This window comes from Lates calcarifer, linkage group LG13 (genome assembly GCF_001640805.2).
Source record: "Lates calcarifer isolate ASB-BC8 linkage group LG13, TLL_Latcal_v3, whole genome shotgun sequence".
NCBI lineage: Eukaryota > Metazoa > Chordata > Actinopteri > Centropomidae > Lates > Lates calcarifer.
The window spans coordinates 1,243,111-1,258,881 of NC_066845.1; the positions used below are offsets into that span (position 1 = coordinate 1,243,111).

The following is a 15,771-nucleotide window of genomic DNA, read 5'->3' on the forward strand; positions in this document are numbered from 1 at the left end:
TGTATCAGCATCAACAATAAAGTACAAACATTAAATCAATGATTAAATTTAAGTGGAAAATCTCATTAATAAAAAATTGTATGTCAAATGATACATGACTTTTCATCTTAAATTGACAGTTTTTCTTTGTGTTGTCTTGTGAATCTTCTCTCCTTATCCCTGCCTCCATTTCTCATCCTGTCAGCAGTTTGTATTCTTTTTGGCCCACTGCCAGTGGTTTATGAACATCACACCCAACCTTGCACACTGTGTCACGATCACTTAATCCCTTAGGTTGCTATCACATCTACAGTGTGTTGTCTGTGGTGGTGCAGAAACATTACATTTTAATGGTTTAGAAGTTAGTTCCTCGAGTGCAAAATTGCAAGTTAACCAGATCGTGTGTGCATAAATTCACAAGCATTTTGGTTATCAGGTGTCCCCCCAAATTAAAGATGTTATTACCAAACAAAGAAAAATAAAACCACAAGATATAATTAAACTCTTATCCTCTATCTGTGTTCTTCAGTGCTTTCCAGGAGGTATTTTGCAATGACAATACTGTAAATAACTTTTCTCTCACCCCGCTGTGTCCACCAGGGTGACTTTCATAGCCCTCCAAGAGCTTGTGATGAACTTGTTGCACTCACCTGTGGGGGATACAGTATGTGTAGGTGGAGAGAGAATAATAACGATAGTTAATGGTAGGAGCAGAGAGAATTTTTCCATAAAAAGCCAGAGTCATATCACTTACTCAAAATGCAAAAACATGTATTGCAACTGTGCTGCATCATGGTCTATGTATATGGACTGCTGTGGGTGGAGAAATTGGTATCTCTCCTGTGTGACTGCAACTGAAGCCTTTGCACCATGATTCTTAGCTGATGTTATAATGTTGAAATATTTTGGGGATTTTTCGATTCTTTTATTTATTTTTTTTTAAAAGGAGGGGAGTAGTTGGCTTCTTTGCAAATTCTACATTTCTGTAAGTTGTCTACATTTTTTCAACCATCTAAGGGCATAAAAATACTTTATACTTTTGCTTTGAAGGCCATGCAACTTTCCATGCAGCTTTGAGTTTGTATCCTTTTGTAAGTTCAGGGTATATTCTAACGGTATATTTACTGCCACTATAATTTAAACAGCATTTTTTCCCTACCTCAATTTTTATGAGGGTACACTCATATTTTGTTAATCACATTGTTTTTCTTTTCTTCTCTTGTTTCCCTCAGAGCCAAGAAGAAGACCAAGCCCTTGAACCTTAAGATCCACAGCAGTGTGGGCAGCTGCGAGAATCTGCCCACGCAGCGCTCCCCCCTCCACACTGAACGATCTCTGCGTTCCTTCTTCTTCCCCTCCTTCATCCCTTCCACACCTCCCGTCCACGCCGAAACACCCTCTGCAAGTAAGCGAACTCTTCTTTTTTTAATCAGCTCACACTCAAGCATTTATGAAATGAGATTTTTTAATGCCTTTGATATACTGCATCTCTTTCGTATTGTAATCCCTTCTGACATCTGCTTATTTAGTTCTCAGGCAATGTTTCATTTCTGGGGTGTTGTTCTGCTCTCTGCCTGGTTAAGTTAAAACGTCTAGTGCACTCTGGGGTTGAAAACTGAACTTGGGTTGAGAGGTCCTCTGCTTTTGTAACCCCAAATTAATCTGTATTATCTCTTCAAAGTTAAAGCAGCCTGACACTGTGGAATGTATCTCAGTATTTTTCTCATCTTTGCAACAATTGTCTAATCTAGTTTTCCACTTTGGTGTGTTGGCCTTGACATCTGGGCGCTCAACCAAACTGACCTCTCCACAGTGATAAAAAAAAACAGCACTCACACACCATAAACATTCTCACCACCGTAACTCTTTTTGTTAAAAATATACTCGAGTACAGCTCAGTTGGAAAATGCAACAATTGGGCCGCGCCATAATGACCGGAGGTAGTGTGTCACTGCACATTGGCAGCCTTATTGGCTGATGTATTATGGGCATGCAGCGGAAGCCATTAGAGTGAGCGAGAGATGGGGAAAGGCAGACAAAATAGAAAGTAATGGAGGTTGTGTCAAGGAAAGGAGTGATGTATGGTCATCACTTAGTGTTGTGAATAGTTGTAGACCTTGACTAACAGGTATCCGGGACGCAGCAGTGCATATTTGTTGGTAGAGGCATGACATGGAATAATCACACACCATATGCATGAGAGCACACAGAAATAATGATGTGCTTGATTGAAAAAATACAGACATTGAGATGAAAAATCACCTCTCCGGATATAAATTCATTGGCATAGTCTTGCTTTACAATGCATGCATGTAAGAGTAGCAGTACAATTACACTTTTGTGAAACCACAATGGAAATGTTTTTAAGTACCACCTTAGAGCACTCTTACTGGGTTATAAGTTGTAATTAGTGGCTTTATTGATAGTTATAAATAAATAAATAAATCATTTACTAATGCTTCAATGATAAGCCATTGATAAAAACACAATTTGAGAAAAATACCCCTCAAATTTACCATCTGACCTCTGATCTTATGGAAGAGTGCTGCAGAAATATACCAAAACCTAGAAAAATCTTTTTTTAATACATTACAATTTAAGACTTAACAGATTGCTGTAAAATCAAATAAAAAAAATGATAACAGTGACTTTATAGCTTTTTCTGTTGGCCTAATAAAAAGTGACAAACCAACTGCAGACTTAACAGTTAATGGTTTTTTAATGACTGGACCATTAATGAGTCACCACTTAGAGAGATTTTTCACAATTTTAGAAGCCAAAAGGTTATTATTGTTTTTTTCTCTCTGATTTGACGCATATATATTAAGTTATCAACCCACCAGGTGAAACAGTAGATTTAGGCAGAAGAAATTCAGAGATTCTAGGTCCTTGATAATATATTTATGCTTCTCTCTATTCTTTATGTGCTCTGCTATTCATTCCAGATTGGAAAACCCATGCTTATATAGCTAAATATGAGCTTTCCAGGCATACAGAATTGCTGACTATCAGACTTCAGAATCAGTCTTTTAAAACTGTTTGCTGTGCTTAATTGGGATTATATTCTTACTTTGAAAAGGGAATCCAGACCTGCTTTTTCAAGTGTCTCATGAGAGTTATTTTGTGTGCACCTAAATCCAAAAATCAGTGTTCTCACCTGTCCAAACAAACAAAGCTTGTGTCATTCAAACAGTGCTGCTAATGTCAGCATTGTTATTGAGATGGAAAGGCGCCTTGCCACATTTTTAACTTGACATTTCTATGAAAGTCGTGTGTCACCTGCTTTGTCTTTAACTAAAGCCATAGTCATGCTTTTGACTGCTATCAAATGTAGGTGTTTAGACAATATGTGAACTGGCTCCACACTGTATTATTCTCAGAAGAACATGGTTGATAAGCATTTTATGGTATGATGCACACAAAGAATTTATTAAATTGTGTGGTTTGTTAAGGGTTGTTTACATGTGGACACGGAGTAAAAAGCCCGACTTGACACCTAAAGTATTAGTGTTGAGGACACAGGTTTTTATGGGATTGCAAGGTAGTGATAGCAGTTTGGTTGCTCTCTACCTGTGGATAGAGATAGGAAGTCAAGTATCTAAATCTGAAAGTTAAATGAATAAAAATATGCTATTTGATCACAAAGCTGTAAATAATGATCACAAGCCTGCAGTCATTCACAATGGAGCCATCTCCCATGTCTCCACCTGTATGTGTGTGGGAGTGCATACTGACAACCCACTGAGCTGGAGTGTCCAAGTTAACAGTGTCTGCTCCAGGCTACAGCAGAGATTGTACTTCTTGCATAGACGGAGAGTTTTTAGGAGGAAGTACATGTAGCTTTTTTTATCCTGCTGTACTAGAAAGCAATATTAGACACAGTGGGTATCACAGCTTTGTTTGGAAACCTGCCTGTATACCTAAAATCCAAGATAAGCTGTTTGCTGTGGACAGCTTTGAAGGTTGAAGGAGTCATACATCTTTATACAGTCCTCCAGGCCTCCAGTCAGTGGGCACGCTTGCTCAGAACTATCACCTCTGACTTCTCACCCTAATATGAGCTACTTCCCTCAGGCGTGCCTTTCAGTTTTTCCAAATACAGGTTAGACTGTTTAAAAAAATGTTTTTTTGGTTGGTTTCGATTACAGTTGTAAATGCTGAGAGCGACATGCAAGCTGTTTCTGTTTGCTTATCTGCATTTTTTTGATTAATGTGTTCCTGCACTTTAACTGATCCATCTGTGTCTGTCAGATTGTGTTGTGCAGCAGCAGCAGCACTGAGTTTAAGAGAAATTTACCCAGGGGGAAAAAGGTTTATCTTTGTCTTTTCTCTGTTAATTCACCATACCTTTTTTTTTTAAGGTGATGTAATTACTGTCTTTATTGTCATTGCTTCAACATTTAACTTTCTGCCCTTCAATTCACAAAGATTTCTTTTTATTTACTTCTTTGTGTGAGTAGTAGTGAGAAAGTAAATGTAATGCTGTGTAGCTGATATAGGTGTATATGTGACAAAACAGTGCTTAATAAAACAAAAATAGAAGAATGAAACTCATCACTTGCTTACTTGTAAATAGCTAAGAAAGATGTTTTCTTTTTAGCTCCTCAGTTCCCCTGGAGGTCTCCAGTTTTTATTTTAGGCACGGCATACATGTGTGTTTGTGTGTGAACGCCTGCGTGAGCATGTGGACAGGCGTGTGTGTGCGCCCCCGGTCAGCCAGGCTAAATATCCATCCCAGGTCTATGTTTGGTATTATGGTATCACTGCCATCTCGTACGTCAGGACCCTCCAGCCAACAGCATTCACACTCATCTCTCTAGTCATCTGAATCAAAACATGCGGCGGACCCACAAGACTGGCTGAGGTGACCAAACGCTGTCTGCTCAGGATGAGTCAGTGCCCAGTCGAGGCTGAAACGTCAGTGCCTAAGAATTTATTTGGCTTTCCACCTAGACATACTGTTTGTGATAATCTGGTTGTGATATGGTTGGTGATATGGTCTTTGCTCAGACAGTCTTTGGTCTAGAGAGAAGAACCAGATAGTTTTCTATTAAATCTGCAGATAACTGGTACTGTGTGCTGATGAAAAGAATAAGGCTGGCATTGTTCAGTATTTTCCTTATTGTAAAAAAAACACCATGGAAAGTGTTAGTCCATCTCTTAATACTTTCTGACTTTCCTCCAGTTCCTACTGATGACTTTAAGTCACATGTACAATCAGAATCATCATAAGAACACTTCTCAAACATGAAGTTATTTGGTTGGAGTTGAAAAACACTTATTTGTCAAACCCTGATTAAAAAAACAAGATCAAGTATTGGCAAACAAATTAGCAATCCAGTCCTGGGTGAGACCATTTCTTTAAACTGCATAGAGTGAGCTTGTCTGACATCTACTAGGCTGTGTCAAAAATGCTCCCTTGTGCACTCATCCACTGCTTCCTGTATTAGACAACACTCAATATCTTACTCTAGTACAGTAAGATGTCAGACAATTACTGCATGGGTCATTGTCATTTTGTGTCATTTGTGGCAGATGTATACGTGTTGAGGACACATCTGTTACCTCATTGTGGGAACTTTGTGGGCACTATATAGTTCATGAATTTCAACTCAGAATTTCAGACACCCAAAGAAAATGGCAGACTGCAAATAGAGCATGCTTTGGATACATGTAGTTGTAGTGAAGACCTCCCATAATCACCAGCGTAGTTCTGATCGGTCAAAATAACAAATGCCTGGGAGGGTGTTCAGGGCCTTCGATATTAACCTCCTTATCTCCTTGTTTAGTACCCTCTGACTATGCGCTCATCAAATGCAGTGAAGAAAGAATAGCTTCTAACCTGGACCATGGAGAAGAACAGAGACAGTTGCTTGCAGAAACTTCAATTATTTAGTAAAGTTTCTAATGCACAAATGTCAACAGAAGTTTGCAGACAATGAACTTGAGTGATCATGCCAATATATTGAGTTAGGTGAGCTATTGCACTGGCTTATCTACGCTCATGTTCATTTTCTTGCACAGTGCTTCTGTTTATATATGCGCAACAGAAGTTTAAAAAAAAATATTCCACTTTTTGCAAGCAAGGAGTGTCCCATTGTGTTTTTCATTGTTTATCCTCATGGTCAGCTTGAATAATAAATATTCAGTTTTCAGCGTTTCTGCTCTTGCAGGTGTTATGATAAGTCATTATTTTTCCAATGTAAAAAGTTACTGTGGTCACAGAGGGACATTTTCCATGGACAGCTCACCTCCAGCGCCTCAGGCTGTTTCAGCTCACACAGTTGGAGCAGACAGACGCCCTAGCTTGTGATGATGCCTTGTGTCCACTTGGAGGTTCAGCACCAGCCCTGGGACTTAACCAACACACACACACCTGCTGCATAACTGATGTGTGTGAGATGGAGAGAGAGAGAGCAAGAGAGAGAGAGAGAGTGTGGGAGTCTGTGAGTGTGTGCTTGTGGATATAAATGGCTTAAATGTTCTTCATTCGCTTTGTTCACAACTCACCCTTTTTATTTCTACATGTGTTCTAATGACGTCACCTGCTCTCCCTAACCTTGCATAGACACTTTCCAGTCGCGTCACAGATCTCCTAGCAACCAAACGTGGCACCACAATGGAGGTCCCTTTGAGATTTGGCAAATAAATAATAGCTACAAATAACAGCTAAATTTATAACAGGGTGAGGAAAAAAAGCTACCTTAGAAGAAGAGTTTAGGTTGGCATCAATTCAGTATTTCAGTAAAAACGTACAGTTTTATGCAAATGGTCGTCATTCAACCATCATTTCACAGCTTTATAGATATGAGGAGATGGATGTTGACTCATGCCTGGGGAGCCAAGCATATTCAGCTTTTTTGTATTTTTGACTAGTAGGCAGAATAGAAAAGATCAATTTAAATATCCTCATTAAAGGATAACTTTACTTCCATAATGTGATGTATTTTCTGTTTTTCTCTGTATTTATTGTGTATTTTTATTTTTTCTCAGAAAGTCAAGACAGTTTTCTTTCAGATGAGGCCCATGATTGATGTGCAGTGGCTTTTTGTTTACATTCCCCTGTAGCATCAGGACACTAGTAAAAAAAACGGTTTTCCAGGTGCAACACAGTACACTCTATTTCTGGTACAAAGCTCCAACTAATGAAACCCTGCAGAGGAGGTCATAAACCACAGTCAATAAACAGGTGGATTGGTCAATAGTTACTATGTTGGTTCCTAGAAAAGTAGGTCTGGCATTAGAAACAAGTCAGAGGAGCCTTTGTGAATACTGTGCTGGTACTGCATCTATATTGAAATACTGTCTCTGTGTAAAAGATGCCACTGATCCCAGTGTGAACTTTGCAAACTGCTGCCAGAAAAAAAAAAAACAAACCTTTAATCTCTGAAGCACTTTGCCCTGTAACTTGTCACCACAGCTAATCCAAACAAACTGCTTTAATAGCCACTTAGCCAGCAGGGTAGTGTTAATAACATTCAACCAGCTACTAAAACTTTCTTCTACAAATTGCAAAGTACAAGTTAAGGATGTTCATTCTTCCCATCTGTCTGCATCACTAAAGTGTCTTTTCAGTCCACTTTGGAATCTTTATCTAGTCATTTTCTCAATTTGATAGGAGACAAAACAGCTCATCAAAGACATAAGACCACAGTTGGGACAGAGCCCATGAGTATTCACTTCTAATGAGACTGCAAATTTGTATATTTACTAAAACAATTAGCTGTTTGTCATCAGTGGTGTCCAAGAGCAATGGATGTCTGATATAGCTGCCAGAGGAAGCATTACGTCACCTGAAAGCCCTCTGTGGTGTCAGATTGGCCTCACCACCAAAACCTGCTCTGTCTGTCGGTCGCTTTACTCTTCGGCGTGCTCCGAGCCATTTGAGTTCTCCAACTGAGGAAGTGTCTACCGAGCCATAAGGCCTACAGGCATCATCTGTTCTCCCATTCCTCCTCCCTCTGTCTCACTGGCACACTTAAACCGCCAGTCTTAAAAGACTCCCACTATCTATAAAGCCTTGTGGAGATACTTGTTTCATCCAAGATAATTGCTATTTTTCCAGCATTGTGATCGCTATTGTCAGTTTATCACAGGGACTTTGTGTGTGTGTATATAGTGTATTTGTAAATGTGTATGTGTTTGTGTGCGTGTGTGTTCTTGCTCGTCAAAGATGACAGCACAATATTCTGCAAAAAAGGCTGATCGGCGTGTAGCTGTTGTCATAGCAACTGAGCAACCTGGCTTTGTCTCTTGTTTGGAGGAGTTTTTTTTTTTTCTTTTTTTCCCTCACACAGGGATAAAAAAAAAACAAACCCTCTTGTCTATTTCCACCCCTCTCTTAGTTTGTTTCTTGCTGCCATTCCAAACAAATACTTGTTCAGTTGTGCACTTTCACCTTGTGGGAAGTCTCATTAAAACACATGGATGAGGAATGATGAGAATATGGTGCGCAACAGCCTGTAACATATCGCTCATATAACACTCATGTGCTATAATGCAGCACATTGTGCAGCAATCGCCCACACATTTTTTACAGTCCTGTTCACTTCTGCTGCTGCTCTGCACAGTCCAGTGTATATGTACTATCACATCAGACTATTATATTGTTCAATAGGCTTCAGCTTCTTGTTCAAACTGTGGGTTATATTTGTTTTCTGATGAATTTGTTTGGTATTCCCATCTTAAGCTGTTGATTATCTCATGATAACATCATGCCAGTTCTGCCGCTGATTGCATTCAAGCATTTTGTTGAGGCTTTAATCCAAACTGCCAAACTGCTACACTCTGCCCATTGAGCTGTAGGACCTTGATGATTCTGATAATGATGAGAGTAGGTGTGGGTGAGATGACTTGCTCATGAGAAAAATTAGAATGTGTGTGTGTGTGTGTGTGTGTTTTTGTGTTGTATGTATCTTGTGTTTTTTAATTGTCACACACTCCTCTCTTTCCTCTTTTACCTGCAGCTAAAAAATTTCTCCTCCATGGGGAATAGCAGTGTTTAGCACTCAGTCAATCACTTGGAGAAACATTTCAGTCTAACGTCAAATAAACTATATTTGGCTCTAAATAGGCTCCTAGACTTGGGTAGTCTTTTTTATCTTTGCACACATACACACACCCCACCCCCTCTGTTTAACCCTCACACAGAGAGAAAAATATATTCTTTCATATTTCCATGTAGTTGCATTTCTCTTTTTAACCCACACAAAAATACACACACACATGCACAACTGCATGCGCACACTCAACCCCATGGCCTGCTGTGTGTCATGTGACTGGCCAGTGGAGGAGGGGGAAGGAAGGCCTTGGCTTAATTAGGCTGAGGCCAATCAGAGAAGATGGAGGAGGACACTGTTGTCTGGCGCCTTGGGGTTTCTCAGCTCCTGCAGGCTCATCAATTACACACAAACGCGCACATGAATAGATGCACGTAGGAACTACCCACCCTTTTTTTTTTTTTAAATGTTGTTTTTGCATGTTTGCATGTTTTCATGGCCTTTGCCTAGTCTGTGTGACTGGATAATTGTTTTCTCATGAAAATGTTTTCTCATGGTAAGTTGTGTGTATACAAATGTTTAAAACTCTTCCACTCAGCGTTTATTTAGCCCTCATGCCTAATGAGATATCATGGCATCATAAAAATATAAGGATTACATGTTTTGTTTTGTTTTGCTGTTACACCTGGAAGAGAAGTCTGTTTACTAATGGCAAAGACAATACTGAAAAATGACCTGGTAGAGCATGACACTGTTGTCTAGGAGGAACATTAATGTTTTTTCTGTGGTTAGGAAAGGAGAATTGTTTCATGTGATGAGACTTATTTAATATACCATTGCAACATGGTGCAAAGATGTTAAAGTTAAAATCCCTTACATTTCCTGTGACTGCTTGACAGTAAAATGCAGCCATTGTTTTGTCATGTTTTGGCAATCTAAATTCCACAATGGCGGACTCTGTCGCTGTCAGTAAATATTACTTTAAAGAAAGACAACTTAAGGTATAAAACATATAACATAAAATTAAACAGTAGTCTTAAAACCAAAACTCAAACCAAACCCAAACAAGAAAATTAACATCCACATCAATACACCTAAATAGGACAAAGTTTAGTAGCTCAATTACAATTTTAGTCATCACCCTACTTGTAAATAACCCCCGATCTGACCTCTGACTTAACCTTAAAAGCCATTCTTCACACTGACTGCACAAATTTAAGTCATTAAGTCATAAAACACATGTACACAAACACTACATCTGTTGCACATCTGAAGATTTCTGCCATTTCTCAAGCTTATGTCTTTTTTATATGACTAGCATATGTGAGCATGTGTGTACAAGTTTGTTATCATGAGTACTTACTGACATAAACCTACACTCCCCTGCTCTTTGAGGAACAGTAGGATCATCAAGGATTGTCATCAAAGACAGACAACAGAATCATCAGCTATTGTCGCTGAAGACAGACAGTAACGTCAACAGCATGCACACAATGATAAACAGGCCTGACCATGTCGCTGACAAGTCCAATCATCTGCCAGTCGCCAACAAGGCCGACAAGAAACAGATGATGTCAGTTCCCCCTCTTTATTGAGTTATCAGGTTGATTGAGTGTAATTGAGCAATGCATCGGAGTGCAGGGTGAAGACACCAAGCCTCTGGAGAGAATGGAGGAGGAGGAGGAGGGGAGGAAGGGTGTTTCAGGAACCAGGAAATGCTATAAGGCAGCAGGGCCATGAGATTAGCACTGACAACGACTGACGATTACTAGCTGCCTTGTAATCAGCTAATAAAAGTGACTGAGCCCCTTCACCAGATAAAAAAAAAAGCTGAGTAACACAAAGATTTATTATCTGAGAGCATCTGCCTCAGTCCAACACCAATCATTGTTAAAAAGTGGAGACATAAAGTAAGCGCAAATTACTAAGCACATAACATCAGTTAGAAGCTGATGTGATCTGGACTTTGTTCCCACAAAAGAAATCTCTTTTAATGAACAAAATACATTTTAAAAACATTAAAATCAATGTCAAAAGAGAATGTGATGAATGGAACAATGCTGTCAGCAAGTTAATACAGCACGTTATGTGACTTTTATCGAGAGTCACCCAGACTATTTGGATCTGATTTACACTGATTTATGTATCAATTCAGGGCCACCAAAAATGTAATATAGATACGTGCAGAACAGCATCACACTTGCTAGAAGAGCAGATGTACCATGTTATTTTGAAATTGTGGCATATCAGTTTTAAAAAGCAACTATTCAGAGTGTGAACCATTCTAAGACTTCTTGCATCAGTTTGTAGAGACAGATAAGTCAGTGAGAGGTTTACTCAGACTGTACCACTTCAAACAGAGGTTTTTTACTCGGTCCTAAGGAAACAAGACCCCAAAATATACTCAGTCAGTACATTTTTAATACTCAGTTGGATCCGAATGGATCCAAGCATTCTCAGTATCAGCTCTTATCATATGAAATATGATAATCAGGAGCAGGAGAAAATGTTTTTTATGTAATCAGTAGCCTATGTAAAAAATGTAAGCTATTCAGTGTTTCTTCAAAATGTGATTCACAGGTTAGAAAACTGTTATCTTTTGTTATTCTGTTTTCCAGTTGGCTATAGAATAATTTCAGTGGTGTGGGTGAAAATGGGACTTCCAGTTATTTCTGTAAATAGGCCTATAGGCTTATTTGGAATTAGTTTATATTACTCTGCATACATTCTAAGGACATTAATATTACATCACTGCTCTTTTCGTCCATAGCCTCTTTTTAATTGACAGGACACCATACTGCTGCCGGTGTTGGAATGCTCTCTTTGTAAGGGTCTGTTTTGGTCGATCACATATAAGGTTAGGTCTAATAATCCTTTAGTTAATTTAGGTTTGGTCTGACTGTCAGTTTTGGGTAGGTTTTACATGGGTCTGTTTCGGATCTCTTGCTCTGGTCAGCATCTCCCCATCGGCAACATTACCTAGCCAGGCTAAATTTGTGTGGAACCAGAGGAGTCAAACAATACTTCAAAGCTGTCGTACTTTGTCTGTACCCAACAAGGTTAAAGTCAGGCAGTGAGAATACTTCTGTGACCAGTCAAACTTTTCACTTTAGGACTCCAATTCACAAGTTTTTAATTGTTCTAGGAGGAACTTTTTCATCTAAACAATGTATATTAATGTCTTTTTTCTTTTCTTTCATATAAAATTACACAACAATGAGCCTGTGAATATGAAAATTGACAAAGACGTCCTCAAGTCCATAGATGATTCATTCTTTTGGCAATATTGTGGGATATTGTGAAACCAACTCAGATATCTTTTTCCTCTCGGCCTAATTGAAGCGAATCTCTTCTGTCCTCTTATATAGAGATCAATCTCAATGAACACCTTGGCCCACAGTTCCATTTTCGAGGCATTAGGCGTTTGATGCATTTTTAGAAAGAACTTGGAATTGTTTTTTGCTTACTCTTTATCCTCACAATACCCTGATTTATTTCCTATTTCCTCCACCCACACAAAAATCTCAAGTCCCCTCTGCTCCTGTCTTCCTGGATTTCATTTCCCGCTTAAAAGTAACATAATACTCATGAATAACTCTGTTCAGAGGTCCTCAGAAAATTACTCCGTTAATACACATGACTCTTGAGACTCTTCAGCAAAGATTTTCTCATATTTATATTGTTTTTCCTCTCTTTTTTTCAGTTCATTTGCTGACTGCACTTTTTTCTCAAAAGTACACCTTCCAGTGCAAAGAATAAAAAGTGATGGGACAGTATGTTATTCAGTCACAGACGAGCACACCATTAACTTACGGGGAACTCCTCCACCAATTTTACACCTTTTACAGGCTCCACAGGTTAATTGTAAGTTGCCTCAAGTGATGTAATTTGAGTCAGCATTGGGCGGGGCAGAAGACTGCATGTTTAAAAAACATCTGGAGGTGTGGAGTTAGACAGAGGTGAGCTCACAAACATGGCCTGCTCCTCATCTCAAAGGCTGAAGGCTACATTAGCTTCTACTACCATAACACACCCAAATCTGTGACAGAACTGTTGGTGGTCAGATTGCTTTGTGGGTATTGTGGGTTTTGACAAAAAAAAGGAATAAAAATGAAATGGAACAACATCTGTGGTTCTACTGCAGTGCTAAATTAGTGGAGTATTCTTTTAAGCAATATTTCATATTCTCACAGGATGTTGGTGTGTGGTGAAAATTATATTGTTACATCTCTTCCTGTCCCAAGTTTTGTTTCAGTTGACTATATTTATTTATTTCAAAATTGTCAAAAGTATAAAGAAATCTAACATAAATAGACCTGTAATATGTGGGTTTCTGCAGAAATTGAGATAAAACACTAAGAAAAATAATCTTGATGTATAATGCTCTTTTCAGTATGACCTATGATTTTGTCAGCATTTTTCAGCATGGCTCTTTTGTTATTCAGTTATTGTCATTATCTCAACGCTTATCCATCACATCCAGCTGCCTTCACTAGCGACACTGTGTAGGCTGTCATTCTCACCTGGTATTGAGGGGTAGCGCAAAAATGTATCGGGCTGCTCAGGCATTGCGAAGCACTAATGGACCAAGCGAAAGGTTTTTGTTGTGAAAACCTTTTGAAAGCGAGAGTTCCTCACAATGGAATACAGGTAGCACAAAATAGCCTTATTATACAAGAAATCTACATCTACACACGCAAACAATTCAAACAGGCAGCTCAGACAGGACTTTCATATTCAGTTTTGGATTAAGAGAGTGAGTGAGAGAGAGTGTTTGTTGTTGCCTGATGCAAATGTTCTGGAGGCTGACCTGTCTTTATAATGTATTTCTTTTACATACATGTCAATATGAGTACTTTTATGTATGTATGCACAGTATGTGTATGTACAGTATACATGTATGTGTATATGTATTGTAATGCTGTCCAGGTTATGCATTTTTTGTTCTTTCTGTATTTATCAGTAATACCCTGACTGTCAACATGTGTCGTATGTTTTCCCTCTTGCAACAATATCTGCTTGTAGGCGTTAAAGGGTGATCAAACATTTTTATGGTTATGTTCAGGCACTTTAAGCACTTAGCTAAGCTACAGTTAAGGGTATGGAAAGATTATGGTCTTGGTTTAATACAGGAAAAGTCCACAGTGACTTTAAGCATGAGGCATGAAAGTGTTTACTTAATTATCATTTAACTTAAAGTAGTATTTTTCCTAACCCTAAGCAATCTATCTATCCATTTATCTTTGACAATTAGCACAACATCTCATTTACATTGATGAGTTGACAGTGAGTCATGACTAACTGTGTGCATGATATGCAAGCAGCTGATTAAGTCTGACACTAAAATGTCAGCTTGTTGCTACAAAATCAGTTAATTCCCCAAAATGCCATATGTGCTAAATCACTGTTTAATGCAAGACATTTAGTCAATTCTGAACGACATTGTGTCAGTATTACCATTTAACAAAAAAAAAAAAAAAGAGATGTATAACCTTCCTTCTCCTCTGTTTCATCCTCTCCAGACACTCTCTCAGTGCCTCGCTGGTCCCCACAGATTCCCCGAAGAGATCTGGGAAACTCAATAAAACACAGGTAGGCCTAAAGGAAAGTGTGTGGGTGAGTGCGTGTGAGTTCGCCTTTGTGCATACACTCATACATCTGTGATAGAATGCCAGTCCAATTAAAAAGGGCCTGTTGCATAACTCATCTCAGTTCTCTCTCTCTCTTTGTCTGTCTTTCCCTCTCTCTCTCACCCTGCTTGACTCCAAACGCTAGTGATCTAAAAAGTAAAACAATAGCGTATTAGTTGTGGGATCTCAGCAACCTCCAGAACGTGGGTGTTTTGCCTGCTGAAAGTCAGCGAGGTGGAAAGAGAAGCTCTAAGCCTCATCATATGCAGCCAAACTGAGCGCAAATGTAATTTATAAAGCATTTATTTTAAGATTAAGGCTGCTTTTAAGAGAAATGCCATTATTCCATCCAACAATCTCCTTGATGTGCCAGTTTGGATATATCTATACAATGTGCCCTTGATCATGTTGGCCTGTTAAGATAAGTGCATATGCATAGCTGGCACATAACGCACCATTGTGGCTTTAGGGCCTCGTCTGTGCTGAAAAAACATTTCTTTATGCATAATCAGCCCTTAGTGTCACATCATTGTTCATATTTGACAGCAGAGTCCACTAAAAAATCAGTCAGGGGTTGGATGGAGTCGTGCCTCTCAATTGAGGCGAAGGAGGGGCCTAATAAAGAGATTTGGATTCTGTCAAACTGCATTAGTCACCTGCCATTAGCCAGCCTGCCGCACTGCTGGCATGCAGCCGTCGCATCAGTAAATACAGCCAATAGTCGCATACGTGCTCTCACCGCTCCGTCAGTCTGTGCAGGGAATTGGTTGTTACTGCAAAGCACATTGTGGATTTGTTTGTTTGACAAGTGACTGTGTTGGACTTTTTAAGAGTGGTGGAGGCCTCCAAGCTCCCATCACTTGGACTGATTGTTGTATTGATGTAAACCCCATGGCCTCAGTCCTGCGCTGCAGAGCGACTGTCTAAGATGTTGATTTGCACAGGGCTACTGAAGAAATGAAAATGAAATGGACCCAAATTAAATCAGCAGGTGAGGGAGATTAAGAAGGCAAACACTTTCGCAGGAGTAGCTTCTTCAGGCATCTGTTATTCTCACGGAAAGGTTACACAGGGAATGCAAGGCCTTCTTTGGCAAAATCTGTCTGTCAGGATGAGAGAATGTTATGAAAGGCAAAAGGTCAGAAGCAGTGTTCTCCTCACAG

General features: G+C 39.2%; 1 protein-coding gene across 3 annotated transcripts in view; it reads left to right on the top strand.

The window, feature by feature from the left end:
• The window catches only part of ksr2 (kinase suppressor of ras 2), a 101,493-nt gene that overhangs the window by 46,922 nt on the left and 38,800 nt on the right, over nt 1-15,771 (top strand). For all 3 annotated transcript variants that reach the window (XM_018705066.2, XM_018704908.2, XM_018705135.2), the window contains 2 exons: nt 1,212-1,384; nt 14,501-14,570. In XM_018705066.2, coding sequence (XP_018560582.1) covers nt 1,212-1,384; nt 14,501-14,570 — 243 coding nt within the window. The remainder of the gene's footprint in view (nt 1-1,211; nt 1,385-14,500; nt 14,571-15,771) is intronic.